The sequence below is a fragment of the Chanodichthys erythropterus genome, chromosome 21, assembly GCF_024489055.1.
Source record: "Chanodichthys erythropterus isolate Z2021 chromosome 21, ASM2448905v1, whole genome shotgun sequence".
Taxonomy (NCBI): Eukaryota; Metazoa; Chordata; class Actinopteri; order Cypriniformes; family Xenocyprididae; genus Chanodichthys; species Chanodichthys erythropterus.
The window spans coordinates 15,090,520-15,111,331 of record NC_090241.1 but is presented as its reverse complement, the minus strand read 5'-3'; the positions used below and the strand labels follow the sequence as shown (position 1 = coordinate 15,111,331).

The 20,812-nt window shown below is 40.1% G+C and overlaps 1 protein-coding gene across 1 annotated transcript in view; it reads left to right on the top strand.

Annotated features, from left to right (window-relative positions):
- Positions 1-3,535: 3,535 nt before the first annotated feature.
- The window catches only part of septin9b (septin 9b), a 75,039-nt gene continuing 57,762 nt past the window's right edge, over positions 3,536-20,812 (top strand). Inside the window, exon 1 of the mRNA XM_067374683.1 lies at positions 3,536-3,677. Coding sequence (XP_067230784.1) covers positions 3,656-3,677 — 22 coding nt within the window. The 5' untranslated portion in view covers positions 3,536-3,655. The remainder of the gene's footprint in view (positions 3,678-20,812) is intronic.

The window sequence follows — 20,812 nt, the reverse complement described above, 5'->3', positions numbered from 1 at the left end:
TCCATACACATTTTTCTCCAGGCCATGTTTAGATTTTGTTATACAGGTAAAATTTTGAATTTGTACAGAATTGTCATGGCCCATTTAACACAGGTTCATGGAGAATACAAAGACAGAGAAGCATCCCTTCTCTTGCTCATCACAGAATACATATACCTCTTTTATTATATTTAGTGACCATCAGACCAAATATTTTATTATTAGACATGTAGAACATCTACATGTCAGCTAACTCTTACTAGAGTATAAGTAGACTGTTAGGTATTGGGGATTGGGTTATGGAATAAGTTGACATAGTTGCTGTCAGCAAAGGGTAGCAGAAATACAGAAAAAATACGGAAATTAAAGTGTTGGATCTATTTGCAAGCAGTAACCTTTAAACAAACAAAAAAACTCAAAATCACAAACAGTGTTGTATATATGTTGTATACCAAGAAACACAAGGTACTAAATGAGGTAATTAACAAGAACACATGAGGGCAAATCAAACACTATGGCAACAGATGACAGAGACAAAGGAAACTGAACTAGGAACAGTGCAAAACTAACAGGCTAACAACTCAAACAAAACATATACGACACAATGTTTTTCCTTTGTGTGTTTACAGACGACAACGCTGTCAAGTAATCCCTATTCACATGGATCCACAAAAACTATTAAAAACGCTGTATTATGCATGTCAGGCCAGAAGTTGGTGATGTCACTTTGTAAAGAAAAACTACGCACCTATAGAGTGAACACACACATGCGCATGATCTAGAAAAAAATCCATTACTTTGATGAATATGCTGCATCATGAAGAAATTCTTGATATTTTTCCACAATTGTTTTTTTTTTCTCTCCTATATGCACTTAAAAGTCATCTCATTTGCCCTTTTCTATTCATTGAATCACTCCATCACATCCCTTTATTGCTTCTGTCGTGACATCACCCTTTCTTCTTGTATATCTCATTCTTTTCTGACTACTTCCTTTGCTTCTATAAGCATTGCTCCCCTGCAGCCCTGCCATCAGACTTAGTCGGTCACTGCATGCTTATATAACAAAATGTTCATGTCTGAGTCATGCTTGTAGGTCAGAGTGTTTGGGGCTGTAAGGAATGTGCACTTTAGTTACACTGATGCTGATGCTATTTGTGGATTTATCTGCATCTCTGTTTTGTGCATGGATGCTCTTGCACACGTGCCTCTGCCCATCTGCTTTCCTGAAAAAGAAAGGGGAAAAAAAAACATAAGCATGTGTGTGTGTGTGTGTGCACATGTGTGTTTACAGGATGTTCATTCATGCAAGAGGAATGTGCTTTGATAACAGGCTGCAGGAGATTGTGTTGTGTGCATGTGTGAATCAGGCTTGATGGCAGTGCTGAAAGGTATGGCAGAGATCTCCTCTGTCTCGTCCATGAGTTGATAAAACCTTGGGGCCTTCCCGATTTTCCCCAGCCACTGCTCATCCAGCACAGCCAGAAGAGTGTGTGCCCAGAATATGACTTTATAAATATCCCTGTTACTGTGCCATTAATTTCAGTGACGTGTCATCATAGGAGCTATGGTAGCCAGACTTTAAATCCATGCACTATGTAGCCTTCTCACTCGTCTTAGTTGACATTTTTGCAAGGTAAAATGAAAAATGATGGAAAGAAGCACAAAAGAGATGATGTCTCTTTAATGTCTCAATTGTTTCGCTCAGACATAAGTAAGAATGAAGTGTAAAGACTTTTGCTAATGTCTCCTGATTTTCTGATAATTTCACATCTTCTCAGAAGTGCTCTCCGCAATATTTTAAACATGATTTGTAAATCCGCAATCAAAAGTGAGAGAATTCTTATGAACTTGAACATTTCTCATCAAATACTACTTATATAATAACTGTATAGATGCCATAGTATTTTACGAATATGGGTTTTAGGATTTTAGATTTATTTCTATTGTGAATTGTTTAAAAATTGAAAGATTAAAAGATTATCTTATATAATATATTATTAATTTAAAATCATTAATAATTCAAATTTATTTTTATATACTTGACAAAATAAATAAGTAAATATTTTCTTTTTTATGCCTTTCCTTGAAAAAAAAAAAAAGTTAAAAATAAATAAATAAACAAACCTGAATCCCCTGAGGCTCTTCGGATGCCATTATTTAACACCATTATAAGAAGGATTCTTTTGTTACCACCTGCATTTTTTTTTTTTTTTTTTTTTTTTTGTTACCTGCTGTTTTAACCACTTTTATGATCATTGAACAAATATTTGTAGCACACTGCTGGGATTTTGCCAAGTGTTTTTAAGAAGCACACCCTCTAATTTAATCTCTGCTGTAATGCCTGTAAAAATACCTTTCTTTTTCAACCTATTTTATAATACTTTCCTAAAATACCTTTCTACCTCTCTTCTTTATTTGATGTCTTTCCTCTGTAGCTACACACTCTGCTTTTTAAGATCTAAGTTTTATATAAAGTATGATTTAAAAAGAAACTGTTTTAGTAGTAGTGAACCACTGATATTATATATTCTTTTACCCTGTGAGAAGATTTATATCAACAGCATGTTAGAGCAAAAGAAATACTGTATTTCCTAAAAAAGCCAATTATTTCTAGTACCAGATTATTATAGGCTTATTTCATCTGCGTCATCAGTGACCCAGAAGGAATAATCATCATCATATGGTAGAGTGATATGAGGCCTTTTTTATCGTTTGGAAATGGAGAGTAGGTCTTGAATCCTGATGCATATACGCTAATCAGAGTCCCACGCTACATTTGATCTTAGATGTGTGAGGTTTAGGTCATAGGTCATCATGATTTTATTTTGAGTAACGACATGTAGATTATGGGCACTGTTTTCACTGCAGGAATTTCACTGTGTTCATTGTCACTGACAGCCTTAATGCTTATCTTATTGCACAGTGATGCAATAAAATTTTTCTTGAATGCTGTTCATAAACCAGATGAGATTAATGACTCACTCACAAACCAGCCATCTGTACAGCCATAGAACAGTTAATTTTCCAAAATGTGATGGATTTAAGAAAACTGTGTAATATTGTCAAAAAAAAAAAAAAAAAAAGCCTTAATGCCTTATGCTTACAATAATAGGGTACAGATACTTGCATTGTTTCAGTAATGAAATTAAATAGTATTGCGATTCATGTTGCTTCAGCTTCATCAAACCCAGTGGTCCAAAGATCTCTCTTGTTTGCTTTCATGGTGAGAGTTTGAGGCTGTTTATGGAGTCACATGGCTTATCCCCATCTCAGAGACACAATACAGCTTCAGTGTCAAAGGAGGTCAAAAGAAAGACGTAAGAAGATCGAATGAAGCCATATGATCAGCACATGTCAGTACAGTTCCATTGGATGCACTTGTCAATTAAACCCTTTAAACTATTTTAATATTAGTATCGGGGAAGGAAAATAGAGACAAAGAAAAAGAAAGAAAGAAAGAAAGAAAGAAAGAAAGAAAGAAAGAAAGAAAGAAAGAAAGAAAGAAAGAAAGAAAGAAAGAAAGAAAGAAAGAACAAAGTGAGTGGATTGAGAGAGAGGGGGGGGGGGGGGTGACTAAACTCTCGGAAAAAGCAAAAGGGGAAGTCTGCAAATAAAGGGAGAGGAGGAGAAACGCTAGAAACCACATGTGGCTGCTAGGAGCCATAATCCAGCTATGGAGCGAGACAGAATTGCTGGTAAGTAAAACTCTCTTTCTCTCTCGTTCAGTTTAAAAGACTGCTGAGAATGAGAATCTTTGTAAATCGTTTTGAAATTCGCCCTTTACTCTGGTTTTGTCATAAGAGAGATGAAAGTACTGTGTTTTTAATTTCCACTTTATGCAGGTTGGTCAGTTGGTGATCAGGCACAGTTGTGACACTCAGTTGTGACACTCACATTTCATTTGAATCAAAGCAATTTGGAAGTATAGTAGTTGGTCCGAATAAACTGTTCTGTGTCATTTGTGTCTATCTCTTCTTAACTATTTTCCAACTGTTTTCCAAGTAAAGTGCACAAATCATTATGTTTGGTTTATGTGGATTGTGCTTTTTGTTTTTTAAGGAAGACACATGACCATGGGTGTGATTTTATCAATAAGGAAGTGGAACCTGATTTTAGTTTCTGCTTTTTGAGTTCTCTCATTATTTCTACTTCTTTCACTCTGACTTTTAAGTGTTTTCTTTTTTATTTTTCAATACTGTCGTTACATCGTTACTTACACAGTTCATTGGTGAAGTGATTGAAACAATTGTTCAGTATGAAGGAGAACAAGACAGAAGTATACTTTTCTTGAATGTGGACAACTCCCTAGTGATTTCACAAAGTTACTAGAGTGTGTGTAAGAGTGACAGTGAGAAGGGTTACCTTACTCAGCAGAATCTCCCATAAGGATTGTGTCAGTATCACACCGCAGAACAGCTGTGTAGGGAGGGGTTTGTTGTGTGGCATGCCTCAAATCTTTTGAGCTCCTGTAACATCAGCTGTTAGTGGGCAATGCCACACGCCATGCACACACCCTGATACAGTATATTGTTTTTTAATATTTTATCCATTTGTTTTGCACACCATAACGCTTGGTTTTTGTATGGTTGATCAGAATGTCATCTAAAACTGAGAAAGGCAAATATTTGTATGTGTTTTACATGTGACATCAAAGAATATTGTAGAATTTTATTGAATTTGGTCTGCTATGCAGTTTAACAGGTGACCACAGAGGGGCGTTGGAGCTTTTCTGCATCCGAATATTATATATACTGTAGATTCAAATATAACTTTTGTTTGTGGTGAAAATGATGACAAGGAAATAGATGGAGTCAGTGAAAGTGACTTTGTGTTCATTTGTGTTGTGGAAAGGTGTTTTTGTTGTGGTGCAAGTGTGTGTGTATGTTATAAGGCATGGGAACAGATTTCCAAACTGTAAGTTCAGCTTTATCGAGGAAGTTGTGGGCAGAGCTACTTCCTGGTAATCCATTGGTTTGCACGTGTTGCCATGGCAATTAACACACCAGATTGTTTTGAAAGTGATATGTCACAGAATCCTAGAACTTTTTGACCCCTTGAGTCTCCTCTCAGAGCTCAGACACAAGATTGTTACTTGTCAACACTTTAGCATAGTTAAGATAACAAGCACACAGAGAGAATCACTGATCATGTGTTACATGTAGATAACACTCTGGATTCTGTTGTGGTAGAATATAGCAGAGAAACCTAGTTGTGCTGGAGTGCTAAAGCAATTTTAAAGTGGACTATCAATATAAAATCTTACATATTGTAACAAGGTTTGTTGATTAGGGAAGGAGGAGGCGGGAACCTGCGAACATTCAACATAAACTTTAATCCAAAAATAAACATACAATAAAATGGCAGTAAAGCGACTACCGCATATAAACATAAAGAAACATAAAATCCAGGCCTGGTCCTCTCTCGTCCTTCACTGTCATCACTCTGGGAGCTTCTCCGTGGGACTTTGTGTGGTGGGACAGTGGGACAGTGTGGTGCGAGTGCTCGCTGCATTCCCATTGCTCTCAGCCCCGTCCTGCTTGCCACATACCCCCATCACAGGCCGGGGGGCACCCACGAAACTGTCTTATCAGCACATTCCTCCTTCCTCCTGGGTAGGGGTGGGTGATTTTCCCAAAATGAGTTGTACTATCGAGAATATAAAGACTGGAACAAGCCTATGAACTTATTTATTTGCAGAATTTAAAGGGCACCTATTAGGCCCCTTTTTACAAGATGTATAAATCTCTGATGTCCCCAGAGTGTGTATGTGAATTTTTAACTCAAAATGCTCCAGAGATAATTTTATATAGCATGTTAAAACATTTTGGGGGGTGCGCAAAAACACACCATTTTTGTGTGTGTCCCTTTAATTGTAAATGAGCTGCTGCTCCTGGCCCCCTTTCAAGAAGAGGGTAGACAGTGCCAGATAATATATGCTGCATGGAAATAGAACAGGTATAGTTTAGTTTAATTATGGTTATACATTATGTTGTCATCTTGTTAACCACTTATAGTACAAGCCTGTTAGCGAACCCCGTCCAAATGATGGCCAAAACTTTACTGATGAGTTTTATGAAGTTTATTGTACATTACACAAAAGATGAAGCATCCGTTTCACTCCAGAAAATCACTGTAAGAGCTGAATGAACAAAATGTGTACATTAAAGTCTTATCCATAAACTCTCTCAATCCCTTGCATTATCATCAACATAAACAATGATCGAATTACACAAAAACACTAATTATAACTAACAGTAAACAAATATATAGGACCTTATTCTTTTTTTTTTTTTCTTTTTTTTTGATGGGGGAGTTTAATAAACTGGTCAACTTTATATCCTTAAAACAACTCAAATGAACTATAATAAACTGCGTGCTTTCCCCTTCGTTGCTGCCGTAACCAGTAAGTTATCGCTCCGGAGACATTATAAGCTGGATCAAGAACAGTTGGTACTGATCCATCCTTGAGTAACAACTTTTTTAGCAAAACCTGTGTTTTGTATTGTCCCTTTGCACTGACCCTCAATCAAAAAGCAGTCTGGAGTGAAATGATTTGCGCAAACATAAATGAATTTAGGTATATTTTGGGGTGCATTACCTTCAAAAATAAAACTAATCCACTAGGTCTTCAGTGGCTCGATGTTGGGAGAAAATGAAGACTCCTACAGTATGTTCACTGTTATATCCAACAACAAAACACAGGGATTGCTTACGAGACACTGTTGTCGGTAAAGCTGGATGCTACCTCCATCATTGAATGCCCTTCACCTGCTCCTCGTCCGCATCCAAAGCCCCCACCTTTCCCTCCCTCATTTCATCCCTTATGATGCAAGGTCACGCCTTTCTAGGAGGGGCCATCATTTAGTTCATCATCATGACGAGGACATAAAAGATCACAATCTCTACAAATTTGTGTGTTTTTCAATGATGACTCTGTACAATGATACATATGTGGTGTGTGTTCACACACAGGCAGCATCTGTGGACACATTTTGAATCACTGCACAATCACTCATCCAGCAGCTTAATCACATGGTTGTGTAATTTCAACAGCCTTTAAAGTGAACGTCCTGTATTCAGTGACCTCCAAACCGGACACTCCAAGTAGTGGTCTTGTTCCATTAGTGGCGTATGGGATATCCTGAATGACTCATGACCTCACACGTGTACTCAGACTCATACACACAGACACACAGACACACAAACCAACATATCATCAGTAATTATTACTCTGCTATTTTATAACAGAAAACCCCAGTCTTACCTTTCAGAAACACTAGTGTTTAAGGGCTTTGTATAGCCACAGCTTTGGCACAGATATTCAGAGAAAAAGTAGCACAGAATTATCTCAGTAATACCGTCCCTACTGACCAAAAGTCACTTTAAATGTATAAGGGAGTTAAAAGTTGTTTGTGTGCATGAACAACATGTCTAACAGTATGACTATTCAACAGGCACGTTGTCCAAAAAAAGCACCCCATGTGTAGTGATTGCAGCAGTTTCTGGGGTGCAACTCGCTTCTTAACTACCATAGTATGATGCATTGTTGGAGAACAAATAGTTGCCACTGTTTTCTGAAACCATAATAACCTGGTCACATCGCTGTCATTTGAACCATATAGGTTCAAAAATATATAGGACTGTCATTAATGATATCACACACAGGTGGTGCAGTAACTAATTACCTTAAAATTAACTTGGCTAATTAATTGATTCAATTAATGATAGATTATTATTGTTAATTTAAACAAAGCAACAGAAAGCAGGTACTTTTTTAAGAGGCCATTTACAAGACACTGTTTTCAACTAAAAACAGAAAACCTTTATGGTAAACTACAAAAATGTGAATTTGTGATAAGGATGACGTCATGCACATGCGTATTACGTGTTCAGTATAGGCGCGTAGTTTCCTTTCATGGGAACTATCAACGCTACGTCGAAATGACGTGATGGGAACCCTCTGCGCATTGCGTCGTGAAGCACTTCTGTATCCAACCAATGATGAGACGAGACGTCAGAGGCAGGTGACGTCACGGACCAGGAAGCTATAAAGCACACCCAGAAAAAAAGAACGCTAGCTTCTGTTGTCTTCAGTAAGCGCTATCTGTATCTTGTGTGTCTTATTTGGGGTTGTCTGAGGACAAGATTCAGTTAAAGCACATCACTATATATATATATATATATATATATATATATATATTGTCAGAGTAGAAAACAACAATGGCGGAGAAACAAAAAGACACAGCTCAGGATAAGCAGATTTTTAGAAAGTGTGTGCATCCCTGCACTAGATTCATCTCGGGACACACACGAGATGTGCGTTATCTGCTTGGGAGCCGAACACGCACAGGCAGCTCTCGAGGGAGCTGTCTGTGTCCACTGTGAACGGCTCACGTTGAGAGTCCTGAGATCACGACGGGCACTCTTCGAGGAGAGTGCTGCGTCCCATGTTCCCCGCGGGTCCGGTCCCGCTGTTGCTGAGCTGTTGAACCGCCATCCTCATCACCAGCATATGAGGAGCTGCTGGAGGTAGTGACGCCGGCGGTCGACCCTTGAGTCGACCCTTGAGTCGACCCTTGAGCCCTTGACCCCACTCAAGATTGACTGGCCCGTGGAGAGAAGCGAAACAAAACTCGAATGAGCGCTTTCTCCCAGCCAGGTCACTACCACAGCGTCGGGGTCTGCCGTTTTTTCACGATCTCCACACCGAGAGCAAAATCGGGCTTGGTGGGCAAGGCTTATTTGGCGGCAGGTCAGGCGCCGACTTGTTTATATACCATGTCAATATTACAAGCCTACCAAGCTGACCTGCTGGGGGAGATCGATGAGAGTGGGGAAGTGACATTTGATACGGTGCAGGAAATCTGTAAAGCCACAGATCTTGCTCTCTAGGCCACCAAGGAGACGGCCAAGTCAATCGGCCGCTCTATGGCAGCACTGGTGGTCACGGAGAGGCATCTGTGGCTGAATCTATCTGATATCAAGGAGAAAGATAAAAATGTCCTCCCGGATGCGCCACTGTCTCCTGCGGGCCTGTTCCTTGACAGGTTCCAGGAGACACGTAAACAGTCAGCGGCCTCCCTGAGATTCCTTTCCCGCCGCATTTATCCCCCCGAGACTGCTGGGCGGGAGCAGTCTCAGCGGTAGCCAGCTCCTCTGCTCGTAGAGAGCAACAAAAAGCCAGCGTGGCCACCCGTGTTCCTCCGCAGAGAGCTTGGGGACCGGGGAGGTCAACGCAGGCGAGGCCTTCCAGAGGTAGAACGGATCTGAGGACCGTTTTTATCTCTCGGAAGGCTTCAAAGAAATCCTGACGCCAGTCGTCCAGGGTTTCAGAGGGCAGTCCCCTCCGGAGAGGTCCTGATATTGAAACACCAAGTGTCAGCGCCTCTTTGGTGCCCTCAAGGGGCCGTTCTGCCAACCCTGCCACCCAGTGTGCGACAGGGCGCAGCGGTTCCCACCGATCCTCCGAGGAGGGTCGGTCACTTGATTCGTTTGTCTACCGGTGCGTCGGTCCAGACCAACGAGCCAAGTGCTCAAAAAACACCAGAGGCCAGTCTCGAGAGACTGGTTCCCTTAGTAGAATTTATGGAAGAATGGAAACTTCTCCCGAATATTTCGAAATGGGTGCTGCTTATTATAGAACAGGGTTACAGAATACAGTTCGGTTCTCAACCTCCCAGGTTCAACGGGGTTCTTCCCACAGTGGTAACCCCAGAGCAGTCTCTGGTTATGGAACAAGAAGTTATGACACTTTTGCAAAAAGGAGCTATAGAAAGGGTTCCTCCTCCCAGCAAGCTGTCAGGGTTTTACAGCCGTTACTTTATCGTTCCAAAGAAGGATGGAGGGTTGCGTCCCATAATCGATTTACGAGTACTAAATCGTTCTGTACAAAAACTAAAGTTCAAAATGCTTACACTCAGACAGATTGTCCCACAGATCAGGTCCGAGGACTGGTTTGTGGCGATAGATCTGAAGGACGCATACTTCCACGTATCCATCCATCCTTCTCACAGGAAGTTCCTCAGGTTTGCTTTTAGGGGCGAAGCTTACTAATACAGGGTTCTTCCATTTGGCCTATCCCTATCACCTCACACTTTCACAAAGTCCGTGGATGCAGCTCTGGCTCCACTGAGACTCCAGGGCATCCCCGTACTGAATTACATCGACGATTGGTTGATATTAGCTCAAACGGAGCAGTTGGCAGCTCAGCATCGAGATGCTGTTCTGTCACATATGAAAAAGCTTGGGCTGAGGCTCAACGCAAGGAAAAGTGCAACTTACCAACTATCTAGGGGTAGTTTGGGATTCCACCACGATGCGGGCTTATCTGTCACCTGCTCGTGTGAATTCCATTCTCGGAGCCATGAATGGGGTAAAGTTAGGCCAGTCACTCACGGTGAAACAGTTTCAGAGACTGTTGGGTCTGATGGCAGCTGCGTCCAACGTGATACCTTTTGGCCTGCTGCACATGAGACCCTTACAGTGGTGGCTTAAGACCAAGGGGTTTTCTCCAAGGAGAAACCCTCTCCACACGATCAAAGTCTCGATGCCTTCGAGCTCTGGCCGTGTGGAGGAAGCCTTGGTTCTTGTCCCAAGGTCCTGTGTTGGGGACTTCTCATCGTCGCGTAATGCTTATGACTGATGCTTCCCTCACGGGCTGGGGGGCAATCATGAGTGGTCGCTCGGCTCAGGGTCTCTGGGAGGACCATCAGCGTTCCTGGCACATAAATGGAAATGATGGCGGTATTTCTTGCATTAAAATACTTCCTTCCAAACCTGAGGGACCATCACTTATATCAACCACCAGGGTGGTCTACGGTCTCGCCAACTATACTACTTGGAACGTCAGATCCTCCTTTGGTCCCAGGAGAAATTCCTCTCGCTCAGAGCGGCATATATTCCAGGGAATCAGAATGTGAGGGCAGACTCCACACCGAGGTGGCGGAGCTCCTATGGCAGAAGTACGGTCGAGCGGAAGTCGATCAATTTGCTTCAAAAGAGTCAACTCAGTGTCCACTATGGTACTCTCTAACGCACCCAGCACCTCTAGGGCTGGATGCCATGGTGCAGACGTGGCCGAGGCCACGTCTGTACGCATTTCCCCCGGTTGCTCTGCTCCCAGGAGTACTGGAGAAAATCCGCCAGGAAGGGGTCAGTCTAATACTGGTGGCCCCATACTGGCCAACAAGGTGAATAATATCTGAACAATATCTCTACTAGACGGCTCCCTGATGGAGCTTCCACTCAGACAGGATCTCCTGTCACAAGCGGGCGGTACGATACTCCATCCTCGCCTGGAATTATGGAAACTGTGGGCCTGGCCTCTGAGGGGGCCAGGTTCATAGACTCTGGTCTCTCAACCGAGGTTGTGGAGACCATTCTCAACTCCAGAGCTCCCTCCACGAGGAAGTTATATCTATATAAGTGGAAGTTGTTCGTTGCTTGGTGTAATCAACACGGAATGGACCCTGTCCACGCACCTGTAAATTTGGTGCTTCAGTTCCTCCAAGAAAAATTCTCGGAAGGGTTAACTCACTCAACACTAAAGGTTTATGTTGCAGCTATTTCTGCATTTCATGTTCCTTTAGGGGGTTCCTCAGTGGGTCGAGACCCCCTAGTAATACGCTTCCTCCGTGGTACTCTAGGACTGAGACCTGTGGTACGTTCTAGGACTCCAGCCTGGGATTTGGCTGTAGTATTAGAAGGGTTAGCTGATGCACCTTTCGAACCACTAGAACAAGTTTCTGCAAAGTTCCTTACACTCAAGACCATATTTTTATTGGCAATCTCGTCTCTTAAAAGAATTGGAGACCTGCAGGCGTTATCAGTTTTGCCATCATGTTTGGAATTTGCACCAGGAATGGTGAAGGCATTCCTACACACTAGACCGGGTTATGTGCCTAAGGTCCCCACTAATGTTCCGGGTCCTATTGTACTTTGTACCTGTGGCGTAAGACAGACCAATTGTTTGTATGTTATGGGTCCCCTAAGAAAGGGGGCCCAGCGTCTAAGCAGAGGATGAGCAAGTGGGTGGTCGAGGCCATTTCTCTTGCGTACAAAGCAGCCGGACAACCATGTCCTTTGGTGGTCCGGGCTCATTCTACAAGGGGTATGGCGGCCTCTAAGGCCCTGGTGTCAGGAGTTCCTATGTCGGATATTTGTGATGGTCATCCCAGCACACTTTTATTAGATTTTACAATCTAGATATTAACTCCACTCCAGGTTCAGCGGTACTGTCAACAAGATAACAGACATGTATTTGACTGTACGGCCTAGTTGGGATAGCGTTACCATCACGTTGTTTCGATGTAGCATCGATAGTTCCCATGAAAGGGAACGTCTCGGGTTACTTGTGTAACCCTGGTTCCCTGTATGAGGGAACGAGACGCTACGTCACGTTGCCGTACCCCCGGCATACCTATGAGCGCTTACTTCAGACATATTCCAGAAGCTAGCGTTCTTTGTTCTGGGTGTGCTTTATAGCTTCCTGGTCCGTGACATCACCCGCCTCTGACGTCTCGTCTCATCATTGGTTGAATACAGAAGTACTTCACGACGCAATGCGCAGAGGGTTCCCATCACGTCGTTTCGACGTAGCGTCTCGTTCCCTCATTCAGGGAACCAGGGTTACACAAGTAACACGAGACGTTTTCCTTTACAAAGTGACCTCGCCAACTACTGGCCTGGCATGCATAGTACAGCATTTTAAATCGTTTTCGCAGATCCGTGTGTGTAGGGATCATTTTGACAATGTTGTCGTCTGACGCACATTTTCAGTATTGTTGTTGTGTAAACGTACCCTGTATGTAGTATGCAGTAGCACAAATAGCTTGTTCTCAATATATATATATGTATATATATATATATATATATTAATAAGTTTTTAATATATTTTATAATGTAATAATTTCACAGTTTATCTCCAAATTAATGTAGAAACAAAATAAAATCAGTATATTTTAAATACTTCTTAAATGGCATCTTTTTATGAATGAAGGCCAGTATCAATCATACTAATACTGCTACTGATGTCTCAATGAAATTGTTTTTTTATTTTTTTATTTTAAACATGAATTATTGCCATTCAACATTACAATGCAATTGAAAACTGTCAATTTTAACATCAACTTTTAATTTAAGTGAACTTAAAACAACCTTCCCATAAACCCATAATAAATGTCACATTTACCTGTGGCCTTCCTACCCATCTAACAGGTATGAAATATAACGAAATTGAGTAAAGTTATCAAACAGTCTGCACTAAATTATATTTAAATTTAAATTATATATTATATAATTAATATAATGATATAATATATAATTTAATTATATAATATAATTACATTTAAATTATATATTAATTAGTAATATATAATTTAAATGTAATAATTAAATTATTATTATTAAAAATACAAAAGTTCTTTAGTCAAAAGCAGTGGGTAATTTTATCTGTTGCCTTTGTTCATTGATCAACATTACTGACAGACAGCATTAGTGGCTGCTGTCACTTTAAGATCTGACGCTTCTGCACATAATGCGTATTTGATGCGTTCCATTTTCTCACAACTCGTTTTACATTTTTTTAAGACTTATATAACTGCTCTTATGAAGATACTCAACAAAACAGACATTTTGGCATAATTGTGCATGTTATTCTGGTGTGCCGTCTGTGCGCATGATACTGGCGTGTCTTTCTGTGCATCGTGACATTCACAGATGCCGCGTTCTCGTTTGTCTTGATGTGCTTGAATGTTTTAAACTTTGCATGAACAAAAGCGTGATCATATTATGTAACGCTAGCCAAAGGATGACATAAAAAACGGATGCTGCGTTAATTGCGCTAAATATTTTTAATGCATTAAACTGAAAAAAAAAAAAAAAAATGTGCTAACATTGACACTACTACTTAGGGCATAATCGATGTGTTTATGTGAATACGAGGCAAGACGGACATTGTGAAAATATTTTCGTGTGTATTTGACTGTAAGCACAAGAAGCCATGAAAAAGAGATGGCTTTATGTGTACCCACTGGGAATGAAGCATGAAAACATGTGCAACCCCCTCTGGAATTCAGATCAACCTTTGTTACAATTCGCATTTTTATTAGAAATTTGTGTGTTATTTGTTGTTATTGGAGACATCAGAGATTGATGGTGCATAATAAATGATTGATTTTTTACACATTTTAGCAATTTAAAAATGTTTAAATTTAACATTTAACAATGTTTTTACACAGCACCCCTGCTCTCACCAGACAGCAGCCTCATTGGGAAACGCTGTGCTGGTACATTTCTCTCTGATATTAAATTAAATGTGGAGGATTTTAACTGTGACAAGATGATTGATAGGGCAGTTTAAACCGTGATAGGATGCTAAGAAGTAAGCGACAGAGCGGCCCTTTAAAGATACAATTACGACAGTGTAGTATTTCCCAAAGCTTGCCTACTCTTCTGCTACACACTCAAAAGTACACAGTTCACAAAACAGTACATTCTTTTTTGGCATAGTACAAGTACAAGATTCATTCGGACTCAGCAATTGTTTCTTTTTGAAGGAACTCAACACTGCATTAATTGCTGATGTTATGGGGACGCATCCTTGCAGAACCCAGTTTCTGAGGGACGTGTAACTTCACACCAGCACCACTGGCCGATGCAGTGCAGTGACGTCACCAGTGTGACTGTGTGTGGAAAAGCCTTGTGTTTGTCTGTAGTTATTATAATTCAATGCAACCAGGAAAAAAGTTTTGTCTTTCATGTTGTGAAGAAAGAAAAATGGTGAATGAACAATTTGAAAGATGTGTCCCTCCTTGCCCTCCTACACCAGGCGATGGACACGAGTTGTGTGTCATCTGTTTAGGAACAGAGCATGGGTGCTCAGCCCTCGAGGGGGTTGGATGTGCTCAATGTGATACATTATTTGTGAGAAACCTCCCTGGTTCCCTGCGTCGGCTGCAATTGTTGGGATCTCAGATGGAGCTAGCAGAGGATTTTGAAGGGTTCTCTCTCACTTCTTTTGCTAGCTCCGTGGCTCTCGAATCTATCCCGGAAGCCTGTGTTGTGGCTTCTTCCAGGTTTTGGTTGAGAACATCTGCTCGCTTTTGGTTCTGGTTCTGAGGAGCTAAATGTGGAGTCAGTTGCAGACGTAACATCTAAGTTTGACACTCTCCCTTCCTATCAGAGCCCCACATACGATGAGCTTTTGGAGCTTATGACGCATGCTATAGCCCGACTAGGTTTGAATTGGTCTGTCCCGAAGCACGGGATCGCCCGTGGTCATGTAGACAAGAGATATCTACTAGATCCAAAGTCTCCAGCTCCAGTGAGCCTTCCTTTTCTTCCAGATCTGCACACAGAGATAGCAGGTTCATGGAAGCATCCTTACACTGCTCACGTAGCTCCTTCAAGATCAAGTTATGTAAATATCAAGGTAATGTGTGAGTGGGGTTGAGGACAGATACCTCGGGTTGACAAGAACTCAGCAAACTATCTCTCACGGGGACATGTTTGTCAGTGAAGGCTCTCGTTTTGCAATCCAAGCCATGCCAGGTAACATCTAGTCTGGTTTGTCAAATCGTATGCAGTGGAAGGTCAGGCTGGTGGTGCTGCAGGCATACCAGGCTGACCTACTCAAATACCTGGATAAGGGTGAGGATCTATCCACTGAGGTGCCTTCAAAACATTTATCCCTCGCAGTGTCCAAGCTCATCCAAAGTTTTCTGGTCCTTCTCAGAGAACAAGTTCATGGAGAGAGGAACAGAAGAGATGCCACAGGGCTGTGCTCTCCGATGGATATCCAGTGAGTGGAGCTGACAACTGAAGAGAGTGTCACCTGTTGCCCTCCTCTTATTCCAAGGAATAGGAGTTAAGCTAGGGCTTGTGCTCCATTTTTAATAACATTTTTCTCCCTAGATGGCTTATGCTTTTCGGTGAATGAGCAGAAGGGCTGACACATGAAAATAGAAAATAAAATAAAAACTATTCAAAACTACTTGTAGTCTTCCCCAATTTTTCGACTGAGGTTTTTAAGCAAGGCTGCGCTACTGAATTTGGCTATGGGGTTAAGCTGGGCCGATTGAGTTGTTGCCCCTCCTAGTTTTAATTCTAAGAGTTGAAATATGATTGTGCTCCAATAAACCTATTTTTTGGAAAACTAAAATCATTTTCTGTGATCTCTGTCGATCACCTTAAAACTTCACTATCCATCTCATGTAGTATGTGCAAAATTTGTATTAGTGGATCCCAAATCATGTCTCATATGGGTTTTTAATTCTGGTGAATTTTCCAAATATGCTTAAATTTTGGGCAAATACTCCCCATAACTTTTTTGGTTTCACAAGGTTCTTTTATGTTGTTAAAATTTGTATTATCATAATTTTTCTTTAAATTGTGGCTTGTTTTCTGTTGGATCCTAATTGACTCCATATTCCCTTCACTTTTCTAAGGAGTTTATGACAAATGAAAGGTGATGCTTCTTTAGTTCTATGAAGGGACTGGAAATATAAGTTTATCTATCTTAATGTACAGTCTGCCCTAAAGCTGCCGTAAGCCTCAACACAGCGGTCTTGTTAGAAAGCCAAGAAAAATAAAGCTGCAGTGAAGGTTGGCTGCTTTAACATATGCTGGCCTGGTTCTGAATCTAATGATTGTGTGCTGCTCAAGAGAGAGACTGGAGGACATCAGGTCAAATCAGGTTTTATCATCTAGGTGTTTAGTTATTCGTTAGTAAATCTATCCAATTGCTTGTTTATCTCTTAATCTTACATCTGCTGTGTGTCTAAGTGTGGTGGGTTTGATAAGTTAGCATGGTCAAACTAACAGCACCATTCTTTAGGCAAAAAAAGCTTTCCACACTGATGACCATTACACAATTTGGTATGTTTTGTGAAAAAATAATAGCAAATGTTTAACCCGTGGCCATCAGGCTTAGTCCAGCCTGGCGTATATTTCTGAAATCTCTGAATTGGTTTAGGAGGGGTTGCTTCTGAGAACAGTAAATTTGAATTGAAATTCTGGAGTTAGAGCTTATTAATTCTGGAGTAAGAGCTTATTACAGGATATCCATGAACAACTACAGGCTCTCATACACATTGCTCTGGCATGGATTTCCTTTTTGCCATTCCTAGTTTTTCCTCTGTTTTCCAGGTGCGTGGGATGGACAAATGGAGTGCTCCCATAATCCCTCAAAAGCATGCTGGCTTTTCTTCAGAAACTGAAGCCAAAAGGAGCTCATGGGCTATGTTTGACTCAGCCAAACAGCTGTAGATACAGCAAATGTCACTTCATATAAATTAAAAAAGCATATTGTTTTAGTACACAAACAGCTGTCGGAGCAGGCTGATCTGTGGGTTGTGCATCTCAGTTTTATTTGGAAGCATATGGCCTAACCTCAGAAAAAAAAAAAAAGAAAAGAAAAAAAAAGGGTAATAGTTAAATGTAATTTGTTTTATGTGAATGGGTATTACTTCAGGTAAGGGCACTGTTGACCCCATGGCCTTTTAAAAACTAAACTTCTTTAAAACTCACTTTTCACTCTCTCACTCATTTATTTAATTTGTCTACTAACAATGTTTATCAGTGGATATACATGCATCACAGCTGAATTCTGTCTTTTGTTTTTAACCGACATGAACAAATGCCATTTGGGACAGCTTGAAATGATGTTCACTTTATTTTTTCATCATTTCATAGTTTCACACATTGCAAGTCTCATATTTCATATCAAGTAGGCTACCATTGCTGTAAATAATTAGTGGAAAATTTTTTGCATAAATAATTTTAATACAATGAGTTTATTTCACATTCATATATATATATATATATATATATATATATATATATATATATATATATATATATATATATATATATATATATATATATATATCAGAGGCATGCAGTCCACATAAGCTGCGAATGCTCCGCATACTCAAGCCATTCGTGGAGTCTCCAATTAATATTAACATTATAAATTACTATTACATCCCTTGTTTGAGGTGTACCATAAAGCCTACATGACTGGTAATGTGTATTTAACTGTCCGTAATTTATTTACTTGCCAAACGACTGTATTTTAAATTTATTTAAAATCTTTAAATTTGCCAGTTACAGAGACTTCCGGGTAAGCTGATCTACATCAGGGCTGTGTTCAGCCCCAACAAAACGCTGCAAAACATTTTTTAAACGGAACCAGTGGCGTGTTGAACACCCTGTTCTGATGACGCAAGAGTTGCAACTATAGCAGCTGAGAAGGCCATTCTTTGTGTTCTTTTTGAAGAATTTTCGGAGCCTGATGAAATCAGTATAAATATGTGTTTAATACTGCAAAATACGCTTGATGTTACGGTCATTGCCCTTGCAATCTAGAATAAAAGAGAACACATTTATTGACTTTACTTGGACCCATTGTGCGAGCTGTCTCTTTAATCCTGCGTGGTTTAATATACATTTATATACACCCACCAAACAAGAGAAAACATATCTCAAACCAAAGCCACTGGAAGGCAAGCCTACAACCTTTAGCCAAAAAAGCGTAACGGCTAATTTTAATGCCCCGTCCCTGGCGGTATGCAGGGAAGGAGACCAGAGGCTGTTTTTTGAATGGATGTCAATGGATGAGAGGCTTCACTATGCTGATTAAACAGCTTTTGTGCAGAAATAGCCAATCATTTAATTAAGCGACAGCCTGTTTGCCAATCTTCAGCATGTTTTACATGAAACAATACTTTCATTGGGAACTATATGTAGATTTTAGCCTGATAAAAATGTATTTTTTATGAGAAGGCAGACTAGGGAATGTTGCAACTGATGTCACTGCGATTACACGATAGGCTGAGAGGTGCCACACGTGATTAAGTTAGCCGTTACGCTTTCTCCAATGGTAAGAGATACAGACCCTCTTATCTCCCTATTATATACAATCTCTGTCTCAAACCCATTGCACACCGTTTCCAGGAAACATGTCGTTCAACACGGAAACCGTAGCAAAACGTTGCGCACCGGTTTGAGCTTGAGTGTGCCCCAGCTTTTGTACCTTCACGCTTTTGTTATGGAACATCATCATTGTCCCGCATTCTCATTGGTTTGCTAGCCTATGGCGGATTACATGGCAGGATAAGCTGTGAGCAGATCGCTCGCCCAAGAGGAAAAAGGAGCTGCTGCCAAATCTCGATCACCGAAAATCACATTATATTTGATACATAACTAACTAGACTTAACCAAATGGGGACAAAATCATAACTAAAACTATTTTTTTTTAAATAGTATTTCATTTTCTCTATAGGGATTTTTTTTTTTTTAATGAAAACCTATAAATTATTCAAGACAGTCCTACTGTAACTAGGCCTATCAGAGGATGTCAATCGATAGTCTTTGCGTTTGTTAAAGTCATAAGGTTGCATAATTTCAACTTTTTTTTAAAGAATACTGATATTTTTATTTATTATAGCCTATATTTATTATAATTAAATTTTATTTTTTTTTTATTTATAATAGGCTGCTAATACTAATTATGTTATACTTATTTTTAATTATTAATTTAAAAAGTACTTCTGGCATACAATTAAATTGATGCCATGGTGTTTTTTTAATTGTTAGAGCTGTGTCCTAAACTGATACGTTTGAAGGTGAAGTATGTAGTTTGTGTGACATTAGCGGCACCTAGCGGAATAAAAAAATATAGCATATTTTGCAAACGAACCTTTCGCATGTCGCGCCTTCATAGGGCTGGGGGATATATCGCATGTGATTGTCACATGCATTTTGTCAGTAAAGCCGGTTCCCTGATTACCGCTAAATCACCATCACCTGCTTTCAAATGCACGTGACAAACACGTGCGATATATCCCCCAGCCCTACGCCTTCGTCGACTCAAACATCACAAAAGCTCTTACAGGTGCTTTTCTTTCCTCAGCGGACATTCAAACTGACTTTTATAATGGATATAATATTATGGAGATTGACTTGAAGAATGAATGTAATGCAATATATCAGACACAGGTAATAGCCTACTCTCTCAGGCAATCTCTCTCTCTAATACTGTACAAAATTCAATGCGTTTCAATGAAGTGACTCAACGTTCCTTCGTTACTAGTTCTAAAGTGACGTTTTGGAGTTAGTAATGGAGGCTTGGTCCAACTGACAACTTGAGATTTGAAACGTTCCTTCGTTACTAGTTCTGAAGTGACTTTTTTGAATCCGTGGCGGAAGGAAGTAGTGCTGCAGAAAAGAGGGTTTTAAAGACACTCAGTTGTTGTTCTTATTTGTTTACACACTCGTGCCATCGAACTGTTGTATAAACACAATATCACACGAGTAGCCGTGCGATATGGCTGTATATCTGCACGCTGTGATTACCTACGTCCGATTACCTACGGACGAATCACAGCCGTGCTGATATACAGCCATATATATATATATATATATATATATATATATATATATATATATATATAATAATTATAAAATAATAATGATAAAAGTCATCTGGGACAAGTGGGTCAGGACCGTGTCTGGGACAAAGGTACATGCAGTTAAATACAATCTAATATTATATGACTTTCATATAACAAAATAAAAAATGTGCTTGAAACTTTTCAAATCAGGAGTTGAATCTCATTGGAGGTTTCTGATGTTAATACATTGTTCCATCTGAATCTGTTAGTCAGCTGTTGCAGAAACTCCAAGTTGATCACCTGAGCATGAAATAGTTGTACAAAGAAATAACAAATACTGACAGTTTATTATGTTGTGCTGAGTGACATTACAATGAAATTCTCTGTCATGTATTATATGCCATACTGTATATGTTGTGTTGTCGCATGCTTTATTC